This window comes from Protomyctophum bolini (genome assembly GCF_963924005.1).
Source record: "Protomyctophum bolini genome assembly, chromosome: 18".
NCBI lineage: Eukaryota > Metazoa > Chordata > Actinopteri > Myctophiformes > Myctophidae > Protomyctophum > Protomyctophum bolini.
Genome location: NC_137879.1, coordinates 40,780,898 through 40,799,672, shown reverse-complemented (window position 1 = coordinate 40,799,672; position 18,775 = coordinate 40,780,898). Strand labels below are relative to the sequence as shown.

The 18,775-nt window shown below is 41.4% G+C and overlaps 1 protein-coding gene across 1 annotated transcript; it reads left to right on the top strand.

The window, feature by feature from the left end:
• Positions 1–100: 100 nt before the first annotated feature.
• Positions 101–1,498, top strand: LOC308333698 (caspase recruitment domain-containing protein 8-like; the record flags this gene model as incomplete). Its single annotated transcript, XM_080790153.1, has 1 exon — positions 101–1,498. One exon carries the CDS (start codon positions 101–103, stop codon positions 1,496–1,498), a length of 1,398 nt encoding a protein of 465 aa, XP_080646279.1.
• Positions 1,499–18,775: the final 17,277 nt, after the last annotated feature.

Genomic DNA, 18,775 nt, shown 5'->3' with positions numbered 1-18,775 from the left:
GACGCTGTGGAAAAGTCTTGGGTTCATCTTTGTCTAATTACTGATTTTATTTTCCCTTTCTCTATATTCTCTGTAGGGTACGATGCCTTTGCATGGCGAGATGGAAGAATGTCCTGTTACAGAGTCACTGTCCTCTCTGGAAGTTCATGCTGTTACAGATTCACTGTCCTATCTGGACATCCAAGATGAAACTGAGCTAAGTTCATGCTTCAGTGGTTTGAGGATAGAAGAATCCGTCTCCCTGCCTGGTTCTCACAGCTTACCGTCACTGAGCCAAATCCCACGTCTAGAGAACAAGACCGCTTTCAGAGCAAAGCGCTCCCGCAGTGTAAACGATGTCACACTACTACTGGACAATACACAGACATTTACACCCGACATCGTTCTTGTGGAAAACAAGGAACGCTACAGGTTCCACTGCACCCACGCTGGACTGTTCCAATGCAGCGTGACCGGCCTGGGGTTTAAGATGGAGACAGAGGGAGAGGTGACTTACGGGACAGTCCCGTGGCACCGGGGCCTTCTGTCCCAGCTGAGCAAGAGGCCCGCAGGACCACTGTTTGACATCAAAGGTCCTCAGGGGTCCGTGTGTCAGTTGCAATTTCCACACTGTGAGATCCTCTCCACGGGTGGAGGCAAGTCCTTGTCTGTTGTCCATGTGGTGGATGATGACGGCGTTGAGCTGATCAAACCCCGTGTGGTCACAGAAACTCATGTTATCATAGATGTAACCGGGTTGTCTTTATTTGGTATCATCATGGAGATGCTGTTCGGGCCCAGGCCTATCCAGGCACTGGTGTCACTGTTTTATACACCACCGATTGAGCATGATGATGACCCCATGTCAACGCTGAATGTACTGCTGCTACCCAGCAATGTGGTGCTGAGTGACGTGAAGAAGGAAAGGAAGGAGATGCACGGAGAAGAGATTTACATCGAAAAGCCTCCCTGCGTACTAATCCCAAAGAAGAAATATACCCTCTCCACCTCGCATCGGGATGATGCCGTCGTCATTGAACCACACAGAGCAGGCTTTGAAGTCGACAAATCGTGCTATCACAATTACATCTCAACGTTTCAAGTGACTTTAGAGAAAAGGATGAAGATGGTCAGGCTGCTTCTAAGGGACTGCGACACCTCTGTCTGTGCGTGGGAAAGCTGCGTGAACTTTTCAGCTCCTGCTGTGAGAAAACAACAGAGCCAACGTGTTCAGCACACACCGAGTCTCGCGGCAGAAGAAAGACTGTATTCCGTGCGGAATAGCTTCATCGACAGCATTTCGGACGCCAGTCTCAACGTTCTCCTGGACAGACTCTTTGCCAAGGAGGTGTTAACCGAAGCTGAGCGGGAGGCGGCCGCTGGGGAGCAGAGGAGAAATGTCAAGGCACGTATTGTCATCGACACAGTGAGGCACAAAGGACCTGATGTGAGTTCTATAATGATAGTGCTTCTCTGTGATCTGGACAAGTGCCTCTCTAAACATCTTGGGTTGATGTAGAACTGGACTGCTCCTTAACCTGGCCTAGAACACTGAACACGGGTGAATTTCATCCAGACAATTATATTCTTGTAATTTTCTTAATGTTGCTGATGTCTGAGGTGGGCGGGTCTTTCAGTACATTCATGATGCTCAGTGACATCATAATGTTGCTGATATATGTATCTATAGTCCGGGAGCTAGACCCAGCCCTCATAACAATTTTTGCTACCTTTTTTTCACTATTATTTCCTGTTAGCATATACCTTGGGCCATCTCAAAATGAAGGGACCACTCCCAACTCGGCCCCGTTTGGTTTCAGGGGCCCAAAAACCCCTTTTTTGGTATATGTCTCTGGCGAAATTGTGTAAAGGCAAATAAAAATTCACTAAAATTACATAAATACACATGGAAGTGTGAAATTTGGCATGGAGTATCCTGACACATAGGGGTAAGTATCAGAATAGGATTTTGGGGCTATCTACCTTTGTATTCTGAAATATGACCTACATCATCCTCAGAAACACAAAAATATACACTGTCCGTTTAACAAATAACAACAAAGATGGTTATTTTCCAGCACATTAGGGTGAATATAACTGCCTCACTTGTATATAGAAAACTTCCCATATCCTTAAGCTTCAATTTAAGCCCAAGATGACCTTTCTATCTTGAAGATTACTCTTTCTGTGGCCAAAATGCTGCACTATACCTCAAATCGGAGACATTTTCATTATCAGTCAATATAGCCTTCCAGAGTCCTAGAATGTAACAATAGGTTCACATGTTCTCCAACTACTGCTGTCTGAAGTTAGAAACATGAATACTACAGCAGGAACACAAATGCCTTTTATTATATTTATATTTATTTATTATATTATATGCACATAATAGCTTGTTTCAGTACATAGCCTATCAATAGTCACCCAAATCAATGTGCACCCAAATGTTAATAGAAATGTTGAATGGGAGTCTCCATTGTGATTAGAACTGTGGCCAACAGCACAACCTAGTGGACACATTCAACCTGTAGAGAGCAGGGCTATGACACATTTTCTGCACTTTGTAGCATATTTGCATATAGTTGAACTGGACCTCATCTACATAATTGAAATTATCAGAGTCTAATAGTTTAGTGCACACTTCCGTATCATGAACTGTCAATTGGCTTCGCCCGATGTGGGGCTCGAACCCACGACCCTGAGATTAAGAGTCTCATGCTCTACCGACTGAGCTAACCAGGCACGAGTACCATGTTCACAGCTCCATTCTTTCACCAAATGTAAAGAGGTCTGTGAGAAAAAGTATTGTGGGCAATACACAATAGTTAAGAACTTGCTTTCTGAGGTACTGCTGGGATTTGAACCCAGGGTCTCCTGTTTACAAGACAGGCTCTTTCACCGCTAAGCCACAGTACCTGCCTAATAGCATGATGTTATTGATGACCTGAGATTAAGAGTCTCATGCTCTACCGACTGAGCTTACCAGGCACACATACTATTACACAGATGCATTATTTCACCAGAAGCATCTCTGTAAATCTAAGCATGCATGCAACATTTCAATCAAATTTCAAGAGGTTCATGAAAGAAAAACTATTGTGAGCAATAAACAACATTGCTAGGAACTTGCTTTCTGAGGTACTGCTGGGATTTGAACCCAGGGTCTCCTGTTTACAAAACAGGCGCTTTCACCAGCTAAGCCACAGTACCTATCCAAAAGCCTGATGTTAGAGATAGAAGATGTTATTCTCTGATAAAGTAAATTAGTTATTAAAGTTCTAAACATTCATATTTCAACCTGCATGCTATATTTTACATATGAAACAAGAAAAGTCTCCATTGTGATTAGAACTGTGGCCAACAGCACAACCTAGTGGACACATTCAACCTGTAGAGAGCAGGGCTATGACACATTTTCTGCACTTTGTAGCATATTTGCATATAGTTGAACTGGACCTCATCTACATATTGAAATGATCAGAGTCTAATAGTTTAGTCCACACTTCCGTATCATGAAATGTCAATTGGCTTCGCCCGATGTGGGGCTCGAACCCACGACCCTGAGATTAAGAGTCTCATGCTCTACCAACTGAGCTAACCAGGCACGAGTACCATGTTCACAGCTCCATTCTTTCACCAAATGTAAAGAGGTCTGTGAGAAAAAGTATTGTGGGTAATACACAATAGTTAAGAACTTGCTTTCTGAGGTACTGCTGGGATTTGAACCCAGGGTCTCCTGTTTACAAGACAGGCGCTTTAACCGCTAAGCCACAGTACCTGCCTAATAGCATGATGTTATTGATGACCTGAGATTAAGAGTCTCATGCTCTACCGACTGAGTTTACCAGGCACACATACTATTACACAGGTGCATTATTTCACCAGAAGCATATCTGTAAATCTAAGCATGCATGCAACATTTCAATCAAATGTCAAGAGGTTCATGAAAGAAAAACTATTGTGAGCAATAAACAAGATTGCTAGGAACTTGCTTTCTGAGGTACTGCTGGGATTTGAAGCCAGGGTCTCCTGTTTACAAAATAGGCGCTTTTACCAGCTAAGCCACAGTACCTACGCAAAAACCTGATGTTAGAGATAGAAGATGTTATTCTCTGATAAAGTAAATGAGTTATTAAAGTTCTAAACACATTCATATTTCAACCTGCATGCTATATTTTACATATGGAACAAGAAAAGTCTCCATTGTGATTAGAACTGTAGCCAACAGCACAACCTAGTGGACACATTCAACCTGTAGAGAGCAGGGCTATGACACATTTTCTGCACTTTGTAGCATATTTGCATATAGTTGAACTGGACCTCATCTACATATTGAAATGATCAGAGTCTAATAGTTTAGTCCACACTTCCGTATCATCAAATGTCAATTGGCTTCGCCCAATGTGGGGCTCGAACCCACGACCCTGAGATTAAGAGTCTCATGCTCTACCGACTGAGCTAACCAGGCACAAGTACCATGTTCACAGCTCCATTCTTTCACCAAATGTAAAGAGGCCTGTGAAAGAAAAACTATTGTGGGCAATACACAATAGTTAAGAACTTGCTTTCGGAGATACTGCTGGGATTTGAACCCAGGGTCTCCTGTTTACAAGACAGGCGGTTTCACCGCTAAACCACAGTACCTGCCTAATAGCATCATGTTATTGATGACCTGAGATTAAGAGTCTCATGCTCTACCGAATGAGCTTACCAGGCACACATACTATTACACAGATGCATTATTTCACCAGAAGCATCTCTGTAAATCTAAGCATGCATGCAACATTTCAATCAAATGTCAAGAGGTTCATGAAAGAAAAACTATTGTGAGCAATAAACAACATTGCTAGGAACTTGCTTTCTGAGGTACTGCTGGGATTTGAACCCAGGGTCTCCTGTTTACGAAACAGGCGCTTTCACCAGCTAAGCCACAGTACCTACCCAAAAGCCTGATGTTAGAGATAGAAGATGTTATTCTCTGATAAAGTAAATTAGTTAGTAAAGTTCTAAACACATTCATATTTCAACCTGCATGCTATATTGTACATATTAAACAAGAAAAGTCTCCATTGTGATTAGAACTGTGGCCAACAGCACAACCTAGTGGACACATTCAACCTGTAGATAGCAGGGCTATGACACATTTTCTGCACTTTGTAGCATATTTGCATATAGTTGAACTGGACCTCATCTACATATTGAAATGATCAGAGTCTAATAGTTTAGTCCACACTTCCGTATCATCAAATGTCAATTGGCTTCCCCCGATGTGGGGCTCGAACCCACGACCCTGAGATTAAGGCCCTTTCCCAATTCGTTTTTTAACCCTACCCCTCAGCCCTTGCCCCTTCCCCTTGTTCCTACATAATGAGTGTCAAGGGGTAGGGAGATGAATCATCCCCCTAGGAATCGGAATGTCCCTTATAGATTGCTACGTCATCGCTGTGCGACGCAATTGTGCGACGGAAACCCTTGGACGTAAACATCCCGTTTCAGTGTTTATTGGGTAACTTAGCAACCGGTTTCTTCTTCTTCTCTGCGTTTTATGGCGGATCGCACCAACATAAAAGTGCATACCGTCACCTACTGTCCTCTTTCCGCGCCGTACTGTACTGTAGTGTACATTATGGCAGTACAATTGAGATAACCCTTCCCCAAACTTTGATGGCATTTCTGTCTCTAGGACCCCCAATTTATATTGTAATATCAATGTTAATTAACTCTGAGAGTGTACAAACTATCATTTAGCCCATAACCCACTTTGGAAACTACTTTCCATTTGATTTAAGCTGTAGAGATGGAACGTAAATATAACATTGCTGTGGTTATGATAAAATAAATATATTGTAATTTTGTCTCATGTTGGTAGCCCACCATGTATGCAGAATGTAATTCACCTGCTCAACAGTTGTACCTGATTCATTGATTATTGTCTTAACAGTTTGTATAGCATGGGTACATATATATATATATACAGGGTTAGAAAAAGGAAAAACAATTTACAGTATAGAAAGAAGGGGCTGTGGTCACTGTTCATTGTTTTTAATATCATTAAGAACAGAGTAATTTTCTATCAATGAAAATGCCATCGTGATTCATCTCCATCCAATGTACAGTCTGCACAGCAGCTTGCAATCTGTTCCATATGGTTTGCCTGGGGAAAAACACAACACCATTGCTAATTAGTTATGTACGTTTTGCAACTTGTGGGGATTAGCTTAACATTGGTCATGATAAAACCATCACTGCAGCGAGTAGCCAACGTTATGCAGTGACAGCGTTATGTAGGTACAGTAGGCTATTTCACGGCTTTTAAGAGCTCCAAAACTGCAGAATGTTGACATATCGTGGTCTGGGGGGTCGGACTTATGCCTGCTAATAAGCTAGCTTGCATCCGAGTTGTATCACCGGCGCACCAGCGCTAAATAAAAAAGAATAAAGCGCCGATGCGGTGCCAAATTAATGGGTAACGTTGTATGAATGCAACACCGTATCATTCATATCGTTAGTTCACGTGAGGTAACGTTAACCTTTGCTAGAGATTGCGATATTTTTGGCGATGCAGATTGTTAATACATTCAAATAATATTGGTTATTATAATATTTTTCCATAATAAAGGACATAAAAGGCTTCTTACCTCGTCCGCCTTTCATCCCTCAGTGATGTTGCTCCGTTTTGAGTCCGGTCGCGATGTCCCTTCAAACGAAGGGGATTCTACCCCTCGCCCTCAGCCCTAACCCTCGCTCCAAAGAGAATTGAGAAAACCCTTCCTCCTCACGTGAACGCGCATAAGCAAGGGCAAGGGCTAAGGGCCAGGATGAAGGGGGGAATTGGGATTGAGCCTAAGAGTCTCATGCTCTACCGACTGAGCTAACCAGGCACGAGAACCATGTTCACAGCTCCATTCTTTCACCAAATGTAAAGAGGTCTGTGAGAAAAACTATTGTGGGCAATACACAATAGTTAAGAACTTGCTTTCTGAGGTACTGCTGGGATTTGAACCCAGGGTCTCCTGTTTACAAGACAGGCGCTTTCACCGCTAATCCACAGTACCTGCCTACTAGCATGATGTTATTGATGACCTGAGATTAAGAGTCTCATGCTCTACCGACTGACCTTACCAGGCACACATACTATTTACACAGATGCATTATTTCACCAGAAGCATCTCTGGAAGTCTAAGCATGAATACAAAATTTCAATCAAATGTCAAGAGGTCCATGAAAGAAAAACTATTGTGAGCAATAAACAACATTGCTAGGAACTTGCTTTTTGAGGTACTGCTGGGATTTGAACCCAGGGTCTCCTGTTTACGAAACAGGCGCTTTCACCAGCTAAGCCACAGTACCTACCCAAAAGCCTGATGTTAGAGATAGAAGATCTTATTCTCTGATAAAGTAAATGAGTTAGTAAAGTATGGTATGGAACAAGAAAAGTCTCCATTGTGATTAGAACTTTAGCCAACAGCACAACCTAGTGGATACATTCAACCTGTAGAGAGCAGGGCTATGACCCATTTTCTGCACTTTGTAGCATATTTGCATATAGTTGAACTGGACCTCATCTACATATTGAAATCAGATTTCAGATTTTTATTGAAGGGACAGCCCCTTGAGATGCAGCATCTCATTTTCAAGAGGGACCCATAAAAAACAAAATACAGAAAAGCATACTGTACACAAATACACAAAATATGCAGTACACAGATACAAACAGATAAACAAATACATACATATATACACAAATAGCTTGCTCACCATCTTCCACCTAAATCACCAACCACCACATAATACACAGTGTAGATAAGGTCACAGCGCAAATATTTCAGGGTCATAAAAGGTTACAGTCAGGTTAGAAGCAAAGACAAGTTGAGTCTAGATGTGAATGTAAGGAGGTCCTGAAGCTACTATATGATGAGATGGATCTAAGATCTAGAGGGAGGTTGTTCCAATCGAATGGGGCTTTGTAGGAGAAAGACCTCCGCCCAACCACATTGGAGATTTTGGGGATTTTAAAGTAAGGGTATTGAAGATGTCTTAGTGGATAGGATGAGGTAGACTGAGCCAGGTACTGTTTTAAGTAATCAGGGCACCTAAAATAAATGCATTTTTAAGTGAAGAGATACCAGTGTAGTTGCCGTCTTGATTTAGGCTGCAGCCAATTGAGTGATTTGTACATGAGGCAGTGGTGGGTATCATATGGGCATCTCAATACAAACCTGCACAGGGAGTTGTATAAAACATTTAGAGGTTTAAGATGAGAGTCAGTTGTGTTCTGATACACAACATCTGCGTAGTCAATAATGGGAAGAATCACTTGAGCAATAATTATTTTCCTAACATCAAAGGAGAAGCAATTAATAGAACGGTAAAGTGAGCTAAGGTTTTTTTAGTAACGTAATCTATGTGTGGTTTGAAGGTAAGCTCTGGGTCGAGCCACACTCCAAGATATTTAAAGGAGTCAACTTTCTCAAGTTGGGAGCCATTTGAAAAATGAATGTCTATTCCAAGTGTGCTTGCTTGACTGCGACGTGTGCCAAACACCATGCTGCAGGACTTCCTCTTATTCAACAGTAATTTATTATTGTGGAGCCAGTTCTGAACAAGGTTGAAATCGGATTGTAAGGATGATTGAATATGAGTTATGTCAGAGCCAGAATAATATATAACCGTGTCATCAGCATAGAGCTGAACTTGACTGTGTGAGCAAATGTCAGGTAAATCATTAATAAAAATAGAAAAAAGGAGTGGACCCAAGGTGGAACCTTGTGGGACACCTTTATCAATAATAGTATAATCGGATTGGGTACCTTGTGAAACAACATACTGGCGCCTATTATGGAGATAAGCATTGAACCAGAGGATGGCATTTCGCTGTAAGCCAATGGCATGGAGCTTGTCAAGAAGTAGATAATGGTCGACCACATCAAAGGCTTTGGATAAATCTATAAATATTGCTCCAGTAAGGAGGCCTTTACTGGAGGATAGGAGTACGTCATTGGTGAATTTTAGCAGGGCTGTAGTGGTGGAAAAATGTGGTCTGAAACCTGATTGGACTGGGGACAGGATGTTGTGTAGACTCAGATAATGTGAGAGCTGATTATAGATCAGTTTTTCAAATATTTTTGCAGTGGTACAGATAATGGAGATGGGACGATAGTTATTGGGATCAGATGTGTCCCCACTCTTAAAGATGGGGGTGACTTTCGCACATTTCCATATTGATGGAAATGAGGAGGTTGACAAAGAGAGGTTAAATAAATCAGCAAGGGGATACATGAGAATGTGAGCAGCAAGTTTGATGAATTTGGATTCAAGGCCATCCGGACCAGCCCCACAGCTTTCCTTCAGTTCACTGATGACACGATGTACATCTACAGGTGTGATGTTTTTAAATGAAAAGGATCCATTGTGTGTATTAATTGTAGATGGGCCTGCTGTGATATACGAGTTTGCATCTGGGGTGTTGGCACAGATAGAGGAAAAGTGATTGTTGAGGGCTTGGGAAATATGCAGTGGGTCAGATATTATATTATTATTAATTTTGAGGTGTTTTATGGAGCTTTTATTGTTTTTGTTAAGAAAGTGATTCAATTTATTCCAAAACTGTTTGGGGTTATGGAAGTCATGTCTGAAGCTATTTTTATAGTGATCTGATTGTGCATTCCTTGTTTGAGTTTTGCATTGGTTTCTCAGAAGTCTGTAATTTTCCCAGTCAGCAGGATTATTGGATGTGCGGTGTTTGAGCCAGGCTTTATCACGTTGTTTGAATAGGTTGAGTAGTTGTGGGTTGATCCAGGGTAGACGTCTGCCTTTTACTCTGAGTGTTTTGAAGGGTGCATGTCTGTCAATTATACTGGTAACCTCGGAGTGGAAGAAGTTCCATGCATCCTCAGCAGAGGGAATTATTTGAAACCTATCCCAGTTGATGGCAATTAGATCGTTGATAAAGCTGTCTACATTGATATTTCTGGCTTGTCTTACTGTAATATATTTCGGGGGAGACTTTGGGATTTTTATTTTCCATATACAGTAAACGATGGAATGGTCACTTAGAGCATCAGACATGACTCCTGAATTTAGAATCCTGTCGGGATTACTGACAAGAATCCAGTCCAGCAAAGATGAAGATCCACGATAATCGACCCTTGTGGGTTCTGAAATTAACTGAGTAAGATTTAAAGTAGAAAATATATTTTTGTCGTTGGAGGAGGCGCGGCTACTCCAGTTCTTATTAAAGTCGCCAAGGAGTATCAGTTCCTTTTGTCTCCCCAAGGAGTTGATGGTTGCCAGAATACAGTTAGTTGAGTCAGCTGGGGCAGAAGGGGGCCGGTAGATGTTTCCGATGATTAAATGTTTGTTGTCGTGAAATATGAGATTAATAAAAAGGCATTCAAAGTGAACAGGATCTACAGTAGGAGTGAGACGCTCAGAGGTTAGATTAGAGGAGACATATGTGGCTACCCCACCAGCTCTAGTAGCCCTATCCGCTCGATATAAGACAAAGTTTTCTATTTTAATTTCATCGTCGGTGATTCCACTGTGTAGCCATGTTTCAGAAATAGTGATGATATTTGGGTTGTAGAGATCGACCCAGGCTCTAAGCAGAGTGATTTTTGGTGCGAGGCTTCTTATATTGAGGTGTATGACCTTTAACCCTTTTGCGGAATCAATAGTACCTTAAACAGAAATACAGACACATCAGTGGAGCAGTGAGAGGAGGTTCAGGTAGAAAGTGGGAGCAGCAAGTAGGACATACATGACAATTAACAGATGACAAAGAGAGAGAGTCAGACGAACAAGACAAAAACACAGACAGATAAAGAGCATACATAACATTAAACACATAAACAGAAAGAAAAGACAGAGAACAAAAATAGCCCACTGCCATCCGAGTAGACCCTAAGCCCATAGGCCAAAGGATCTAGGTTAGTAACCAAGGGTTAGCCAACAATTCCCCCGCCAAAAGATGAGTGCAGAGAGAGAGAGAGAGAGAGAGAGAGAGAGAGAGAGAGAGAGAGAGAGAGAGAGAGAGAGAGAGAGAGAGATCGAATACCACTCATTGGATATTGTCTGAGAGAGGACAGATAGAGGCAAAATACTAAAAATAGTAACAGGAGAATAGTAATAATAATAATAATAATAATAGAGAGAATACAGTTAAATATAAGAATGATGAAAGAAAAGAAAAAAAGAAAAAGGAGACAAAATAAATTAAATAATAGTACTAGGTGTGTACATACACACGCGCGCGCGCACACACACGCACACACAAAGTACATACATACACAAAGTACATTCCTATAGACAAGGATGAAGGCAAATGAGACTCAGCTGAGTCAGGAGTACTTATCTACAGCCATCTGCAGTGATATGTTGGTTGACTAGGAATCAGTCACTGGTAGTCATGGCAACGTTGTCACACCGCTGACATCATCACAGAGCGACAGTGTTTACAGCAGCAGACGAGCATGCTGCACGCTCATGACGCTCATGACGCTCATGACGTCACGATCAACAGGTTGTGTGTGTTTACTTGTGGCTGGGGGAGCACGCTGGCTCGGTAGCTCCTCTTGAGCATCGTGGAAGATGTTTTCATCACTACCACCACACAACCAATAAGTGATGCGAGGATTCCTGTAGAGATTTCCATCAATGTACAACTTATCGATGACGAGACGAGTCTTCGTTTCCCTTTTTCTTGCATCCGCCATGATCGGATAGAGCAACCTCCGCCGAGCCATGATCTCCGCTGGAAATTGGTCGCTGATGGAATAGCTGGTATTCTTCAATTCTTTGCCCTTGGACATGACGGCAGATTTCATCTTCGAGTCGGTGACTTTGGCCACGATGGGACGGGGCCTTTCCTGATCGGCTCTGGATTTACCCAGGCGATGAACTCTGGAGAAACGAATGGCTTCAACTTCCTCCGACTCCATTTTCAGATTGTTTTTCAAAAATGTCTTGACGAGTACTTCAGACTTCAGGTAAGTCTCACCTGGTGCTTCAGAGAGTCCGTGTATGATGATGTTGTCCCTCATGCTTCTGCATTGTAGATCGAGAATGTCTTTAGCCATGTTACCGTTTTCTTTTTGAAGTTCGCCTGTCAGGCGTTTCAGACTGTTGACGTCTGTTCTGAGTGAGGCGTTGTCGGCCTTTAGCACCTCAATGAGTGCGTTGTTGAACTCGACAGAGGCTTTCAGATCCTTGACATCAGTTGATAACTGCTCAAGCAGATCCAGCTTCTGGAGTTGTTTCCGAATAGCCGATAGAGACTCGCGGATGTCCGTGTCATCCATATCACTTGAGCCCATCTCACTCCTGTTGCGTTTGGTGTCAGGTTTGTTGTCCGCCGGCATGTTGTTTTGGTGCTGGTAATATTTGTCAATATAGGCTTCCAAACCCTGTACCGTGTTGCCAGGAGAATCCAGTTTGAGGGTGGTGAGGTCGATCGGTGATCAAACAATGTTAGCAGGCATAGTTAGGAGGTTTTGTCGCGGCGTATAGCTCAGCACTTCATGCTAACGACTGTCGGACGTGTTGCCAGAAATGATCAGAGTCTAATAGTTTAGTCCACACTTCCGTATCATCAAATGTCAATTGGCTTCACCCGATGTGGGGCTCGAACCCACGACCCTGAGATTAAGAGTCTCATGCTCTACCGACTGAGCTAACCAGGCACGAGTACCATGTTCACAGCTCCATTCTTTCACCAAATGTAAAGAGGTCTGTGAAAGAAAAACTATTGTGGGCAATACACAATAGTTAAGAACTTGCTTTCGGAGGTACAGCTGGGATTTGAACCCAGGGTCTCCTGTTTACAAGACAGGCGCTTTCACCACTAAGCCACAGTACCTGCCTAATAGCATGATGTTATTGATGACCTGAGATTAAGAGTCTCATGCTCTACCGACTGACCTTACCAGGCACACATACTATTTACACAGATGCATTATTTCACCAGAAGCATCTCTGGAAATCTAAGCATGAATACAAAATTTCAATCAAATGTCAAGAGGTTCATGAAAGAAAAACTATTGTGAGCAATAAACAACATTGCTAGGAACTTGCTTTTTGAGGTACTGCTGGGATTTGAACCGAGGGTCTCCTGTTTACGAAACAGGCGCTTTCACCAGCTAAGCCACAGTACCTACCCAAAAGCCTGATGTTAGAGATAGAATATGTTATTCTCTGATAAAGTAAATGAGTTATTAAAGTTCTAAACACATTCATATTTCAACCTGCATGCTATATTTTACATATGGAACAAGAAAAGTCTCCATTGTGATTAGAACTGTGGCCAACAGCACAACCTAGTGGACACATTCAACCTGTAGAGAGCAGGGCTATGACACATTTTCTGCACTTTGTAGCATATTTGCATATAGTTGAACTGGACCTCATCTACATATTGAAATGATCAGAGTCTAATAGTTTAGTCCACACTTCCGTATCATGAAATGTCAATTGGCTTCGCCCGATGTGGGGCTCTAACGCACGACCCTGAGATTAAGAGTCTCATGCTCTACCGACTGAGCTAACCAGGCACGAGTACCATGTTCACAGCTCCATTCTTTCACAAAATGTAAAGAGGTCTGTGAGAAAAACTATTGTGGGCAATACACAATAGTTAAGAACTTGCTTTCTGAGGTACTGCTGGGATTTGAACCCAGGGTCTCCTGTTTACAAGACAGGCGCTTTCACCGCTAAGCCACAGTACCTGCCTACTAGCATGATGTTATTGATGACCTGAAATTAAGAGTCTCATGCTCTACCGACTGACCTTACCAGGCACACATACTATTTACACAGATGCATTATTTCACCAGAAGCATCTCTGTAAATCTAAGCAAGCATGCAACATTTCAATCAAATGTCAAGAGGTTCATGAAAGAAAAACTATTGTGAGCAATAAACAACATTGCTAGAAACTTGCTTTCTGAGGTACTGCTGGGATTTGAACCCAGGGTCTCCTGTTTACTAAACAGGTGCTTTTACCAGCTAAGCCACAGTACCTACCAAAAAGCCTGATGTTAGAGATAGAAGATGTTATTCTCTGATAAAGTAAATTAGTAAAGTTCTAAACACATTCATATTTCAACCTGCATGCTATATTTTACATATGGAACAAGAAAAGTCTCCATTGTGATTAGAACTTTAGCCATTCTTTCACCAAATGTAAAGAGGTCTGTGAAAGAAAAACTATTGTGGGCAATACACAATAGTTAAGAACTTGCTTTCGGACGTACAGCTGGGATTTGAACCCAGGGTCTCCTGTGTACAAGACAGGCGCTTTCACCGCTAACCACAGTACCTGCCTAATAGCATGATGTTATTGATGACCTGAGATTAAGAGTCTCATGCTCTACCGACTGACCTTACCAGGCACACATACTATTTACACAGATGCATTATTTCACCAGAAGCATCTCTGGAAATCTAAGCATGAATACAAAATTTCAATCAAATGTCAAGAGGTTCATGAAAGAAAAACTATTGTGAGCAATAAACAACATTGCTAGGAACTTGCTTTTTGAGATACTGCTGGGATTTGAACCCAGGGTCTCCTGTTTACGAAACAAGCGCTTTCACCAGCTAAGCCACAGTACCTGCCCAAAAGCCTGATGTTAGAGATAGAAGATGTTATTCTCTGATAAAGTAAATGAGTTATTAAAGTTCTAAACACATTCATATTTCAACCTGCATGCTTTATTTTACATATGGAACAAGAAAAGTCTCCATTGTGATTAGAACTGTGGCCAACAGCACAACCTAGTGGACACATTCAACCTGTAGAGAGCAGGGCTATGACACATTTTCTGCACTTTGTAGCATATTTGCATATAGTTGAACTGGACCTCATCTACATCTACATATTGAAATGATCAGAGTAATATAGTTTAGTCCACACTTCCGTATCATGAAATGTCAATTGGCTTCGCCCGATGTGGGGCTCGAACCCACGACCCTGAGATTAAGAGTCTCATGCTCTACCGACTGAGCTAACCAGGCACGAGTACCATGTTCACAGCTCCATTCTTTCACCAAATGTAAAGAGGTCTGTGAAAGAAAAACTATTGTGGGCAATACACAATAGTTAAGAACTTGCTTTCGGAGGTACAGCTGGGATTTGAACCCAGGGTCTCCTGTTTACAAGACAGGCGCTTTCACCGCTAAGCCACAGTACCTGCCTAATAGGATGATGTTATTGATGACCTGAGATTAAGAGTCTCATGCTCTACCGACTGACCTTACCAGGCATACATACTATTTACACAGATGCATTATTTCACCAGAAGCATCTCTGTAAATCTAAGCATGAATACAAAATTTCAATCAAATGTCAAGAGGTTCATGAAAGAAAAACTATTGTGAGCAATAAACAACATTGCTAGGAACTTGCTTTTTGAGGTACTGCTGGGATTTGAACCCAGGGTCTCCTGTTTACGAAACAGGCGCTTTCACCAGCTAAGCCACAGTACCTGCCCAAAAGCCTGATGTTAGAGATAGAAGATGTTATTCTCTGATAAAGTAAATTAGTTATTAAAGTTCTAAACACATTCATATTTCAACCTGCATGCTATATTTTACATGGAACAAGAAAAGTCTCCATTGTGATTAGAACTGTGGCCAACTGCACAACCTAGTGGACACATTCAACCTGTAGAGAGCAGGGCTATGACACATTTTCTGAACTTTGTAGCATATTTGCATATAGTTGAACTGGACCTCATCTACATATTGAATTGATCAGAGTCTAATAGTTTAGTCCGATGTGGGGCTCAAACCCACGACCCTGAGATTAAGAGTCTCATGCTCTACCGACTGAGCTAACCAGGCACGAGTACCATGTTCACAGCTCCATTCTTTCACAAAATGTAAAGAGGTCTGTGAGAAAAACTATTGTGGGCAATACACAATAGTTAAGAACTTGCTTTCTGAGGTACTGCTGGGATTTGAACCCAGGGTCTCCTGTTTACAAGACAGGCGCTTTCACCGCTAAGCCACAGTACCTGCCTACTAGCATGATGTTATTGATGACCTGAGATTAAGAGTCTCATGCTCTACCGACTGACCTTACCAGGCACACATACTATTACACAGATGCATTATTTCACCAGAAGCATCTCTGGAAATCTAAGCATGAATACAAAATTTCAATCAAATGTCAAGAGGTTAGGATACCTAACACATATCTAGGTTTAACTCAGCTCAACGGGCGACTGTGTTCACCAGAGAGAGCGCTATTGTGATCTATAAATATTTGTGCAATGTAGTACCGCCTCCCGGTCGAGAGGAGTCAGCATAGGACCTTAGAGTATATACTCTGAGCATAGGACCGCCGGCTGAGTCAGTTCAAAGTTCTTATAACTTACGATGACGTCCGTAACTAAGACATAGGCTTATATGGTGAAGTTATGACATACGGGATGGATGGACATCTGATTATCCATAGATAGATAATCGCTCATGACCTAACACCCAATACACTATACATATACTTAAAAGGTAACATAATACCTAATACCAAGCATATCGTTGTATTGATTGCAGACAGACAGACTCATACAGACAGACAGAGATGACAGTGAGACAGACAGACAGAGATGACAGTGACTGATGGGTCGACAGCTTAGTTTACAATGGTAACATGTCGTGTAAATATTTACAGATAATTTGGTGTAATTATTAACTAGACTAGCCACATTAAGCCTAAGATATTCTACATATAGAGGAGCTATATGTGCGACATATGATCACTGAGTAATAAATATCCGATCAGATATTTTCAGACCGGTAAAGGTGTTCACAAGTTTTAATTTCCAATTAAACCACTCAGTCAGTTTCACGACTGTCTATATATACCATTCGGACAGCATACCTGACTACTTATGTTGGCAATTAACAGATATTTAGGTATGTCCAATGTTGACCGATAAGGTATCCCTATAGTTTATGTATTGTCCATGATTATGGACAATACATAATACTATACAAATCATGCTCATACATTAGACAGTATAACATGTACATTATGTCATCCCAAAAATCCCAGTAATCTGTTCGTCATTTCCGTTCTCAAAAATATATTTTTTAAAATATCTTTAGAGCTTTTTTTTTAAATTTCCATTTCTGCTAAGCTGCAAGCTATATATATATATATGCTTATGATTTCTGATTATATATTAGGATACGTTTCTATGGTGAAGACGACACTCGGGTCATGACATGTTATGGCTCAACATATATGCTTATACTAGGTTGACCAATGCGTCAAAGCAGTGGAGGCGCCACTGAACCTTGGTAACCATGTGTGTCTATGGTATGTGTATTGATACCCCAATAAGCAAGATGTTCTATTCAGAGCTGAATCCTCAGAAATGTTCCTTGACCAAACCCACTACTCTGTGGTTCAATATGTTTTTAAGCTCATGTATCTGAACTCAATACCTGAAATGCGTTCGATTATAACGTGACTCGAAATATAGACCTACGAATGTTATATTTACTGGCCATCTATCTAGATAATAGATGATTGTCTATACAGAGCGATTTTCCGACATAATAGGTCCATCTGACGTATTCTAGCAAGATGAAAAAAACCAGGAACCTTCTGGTTGCAAGGCCAGGGTACTAACCAGTTCACCACCATGCAGAAGACTGCTGAAGTGATGCTATTGCACAGTCTACAGTGAAAGATTGGATAAAGATGCAAAGAGGAAAATGCCCGTGCTGGACTTAAACCCAGAACCTTCTGTTTGCAAGGTCTGAATTTTAACCATTGCACCACCATAGCTCATGCAGAAATGATGCTATTGCATGCTCTACATTGAAAGATTGGACAAAGATGCAAGACAAGATTAATTGGAAAATTGTCATGACTGTATTTGAACCAGGAACCTTCTGGTTGCAGGGCCAGTGTCCTAACCAGTTCACCACCATGACTCATGCAGAATTGATGCTATTGCACAGTCTACAGTGAAAGATTGGATAAAGATGCAAAGAGGATAATGCCCGTGCTGGACTTGAACCCAGAACCTTCTGTTTGCAAGGTCTGAATTTTAACCATTGCACCACCATAGCTCATGCAGAAAAGATGCTATTGCATGCTCTACCGTGAAAGGTTCCAACCTAAATCTCATTTGTTGTCATAATGAACCCTAATGATTAGAGGTTGTATGACATAAGTTTGCTTTGAAAAGCATTTAGGTTAGGCATTTGGATTGTTGTGGTTGATGATTTTTGTTTATTGCTTTTGTTTTGTTATTTGACATGTTTTGTTTGTTTTGTTGTTTCAGTTTTTATATTGACTCATTTTTGAGTTTTTTGTTGATTTTTAGTATTGTTTGAGTTTATTTGAGTTTTGTTTGAGTTTTTGGTTGAGTATTAGTTTTGTTTGAGTTTTGAACCAGTAACCTTTGGATTGTAAACCTCCAGATGTATCTTTTGAGCCACGCTGGGCTGTAAGGTACAATCTGGGACTTAAATTTAACCAGCCTTTTAGAATTTAGATGGACATTGAAAATGTTCTTCAGGGGACTTGAACCCTGAATGTCCTGTTTACAAACCCCCGGCTTATCACCTGTGCCACACTGGCATGTAAGGTACAATCGGGAACTTATATTTATACTAAACACTGCTCATACACACAAAGACTCCCAGGAAAGTGTTCTAAAGCTTCTAAACATCATTAACATATCCACAGACATTGGAACATATTGAAATGCGATCCCGCAACTTGAAAAATATATCAACAGTATCACCCAGGTTGTTTTAAGAGAGGTAAAAACGTAAA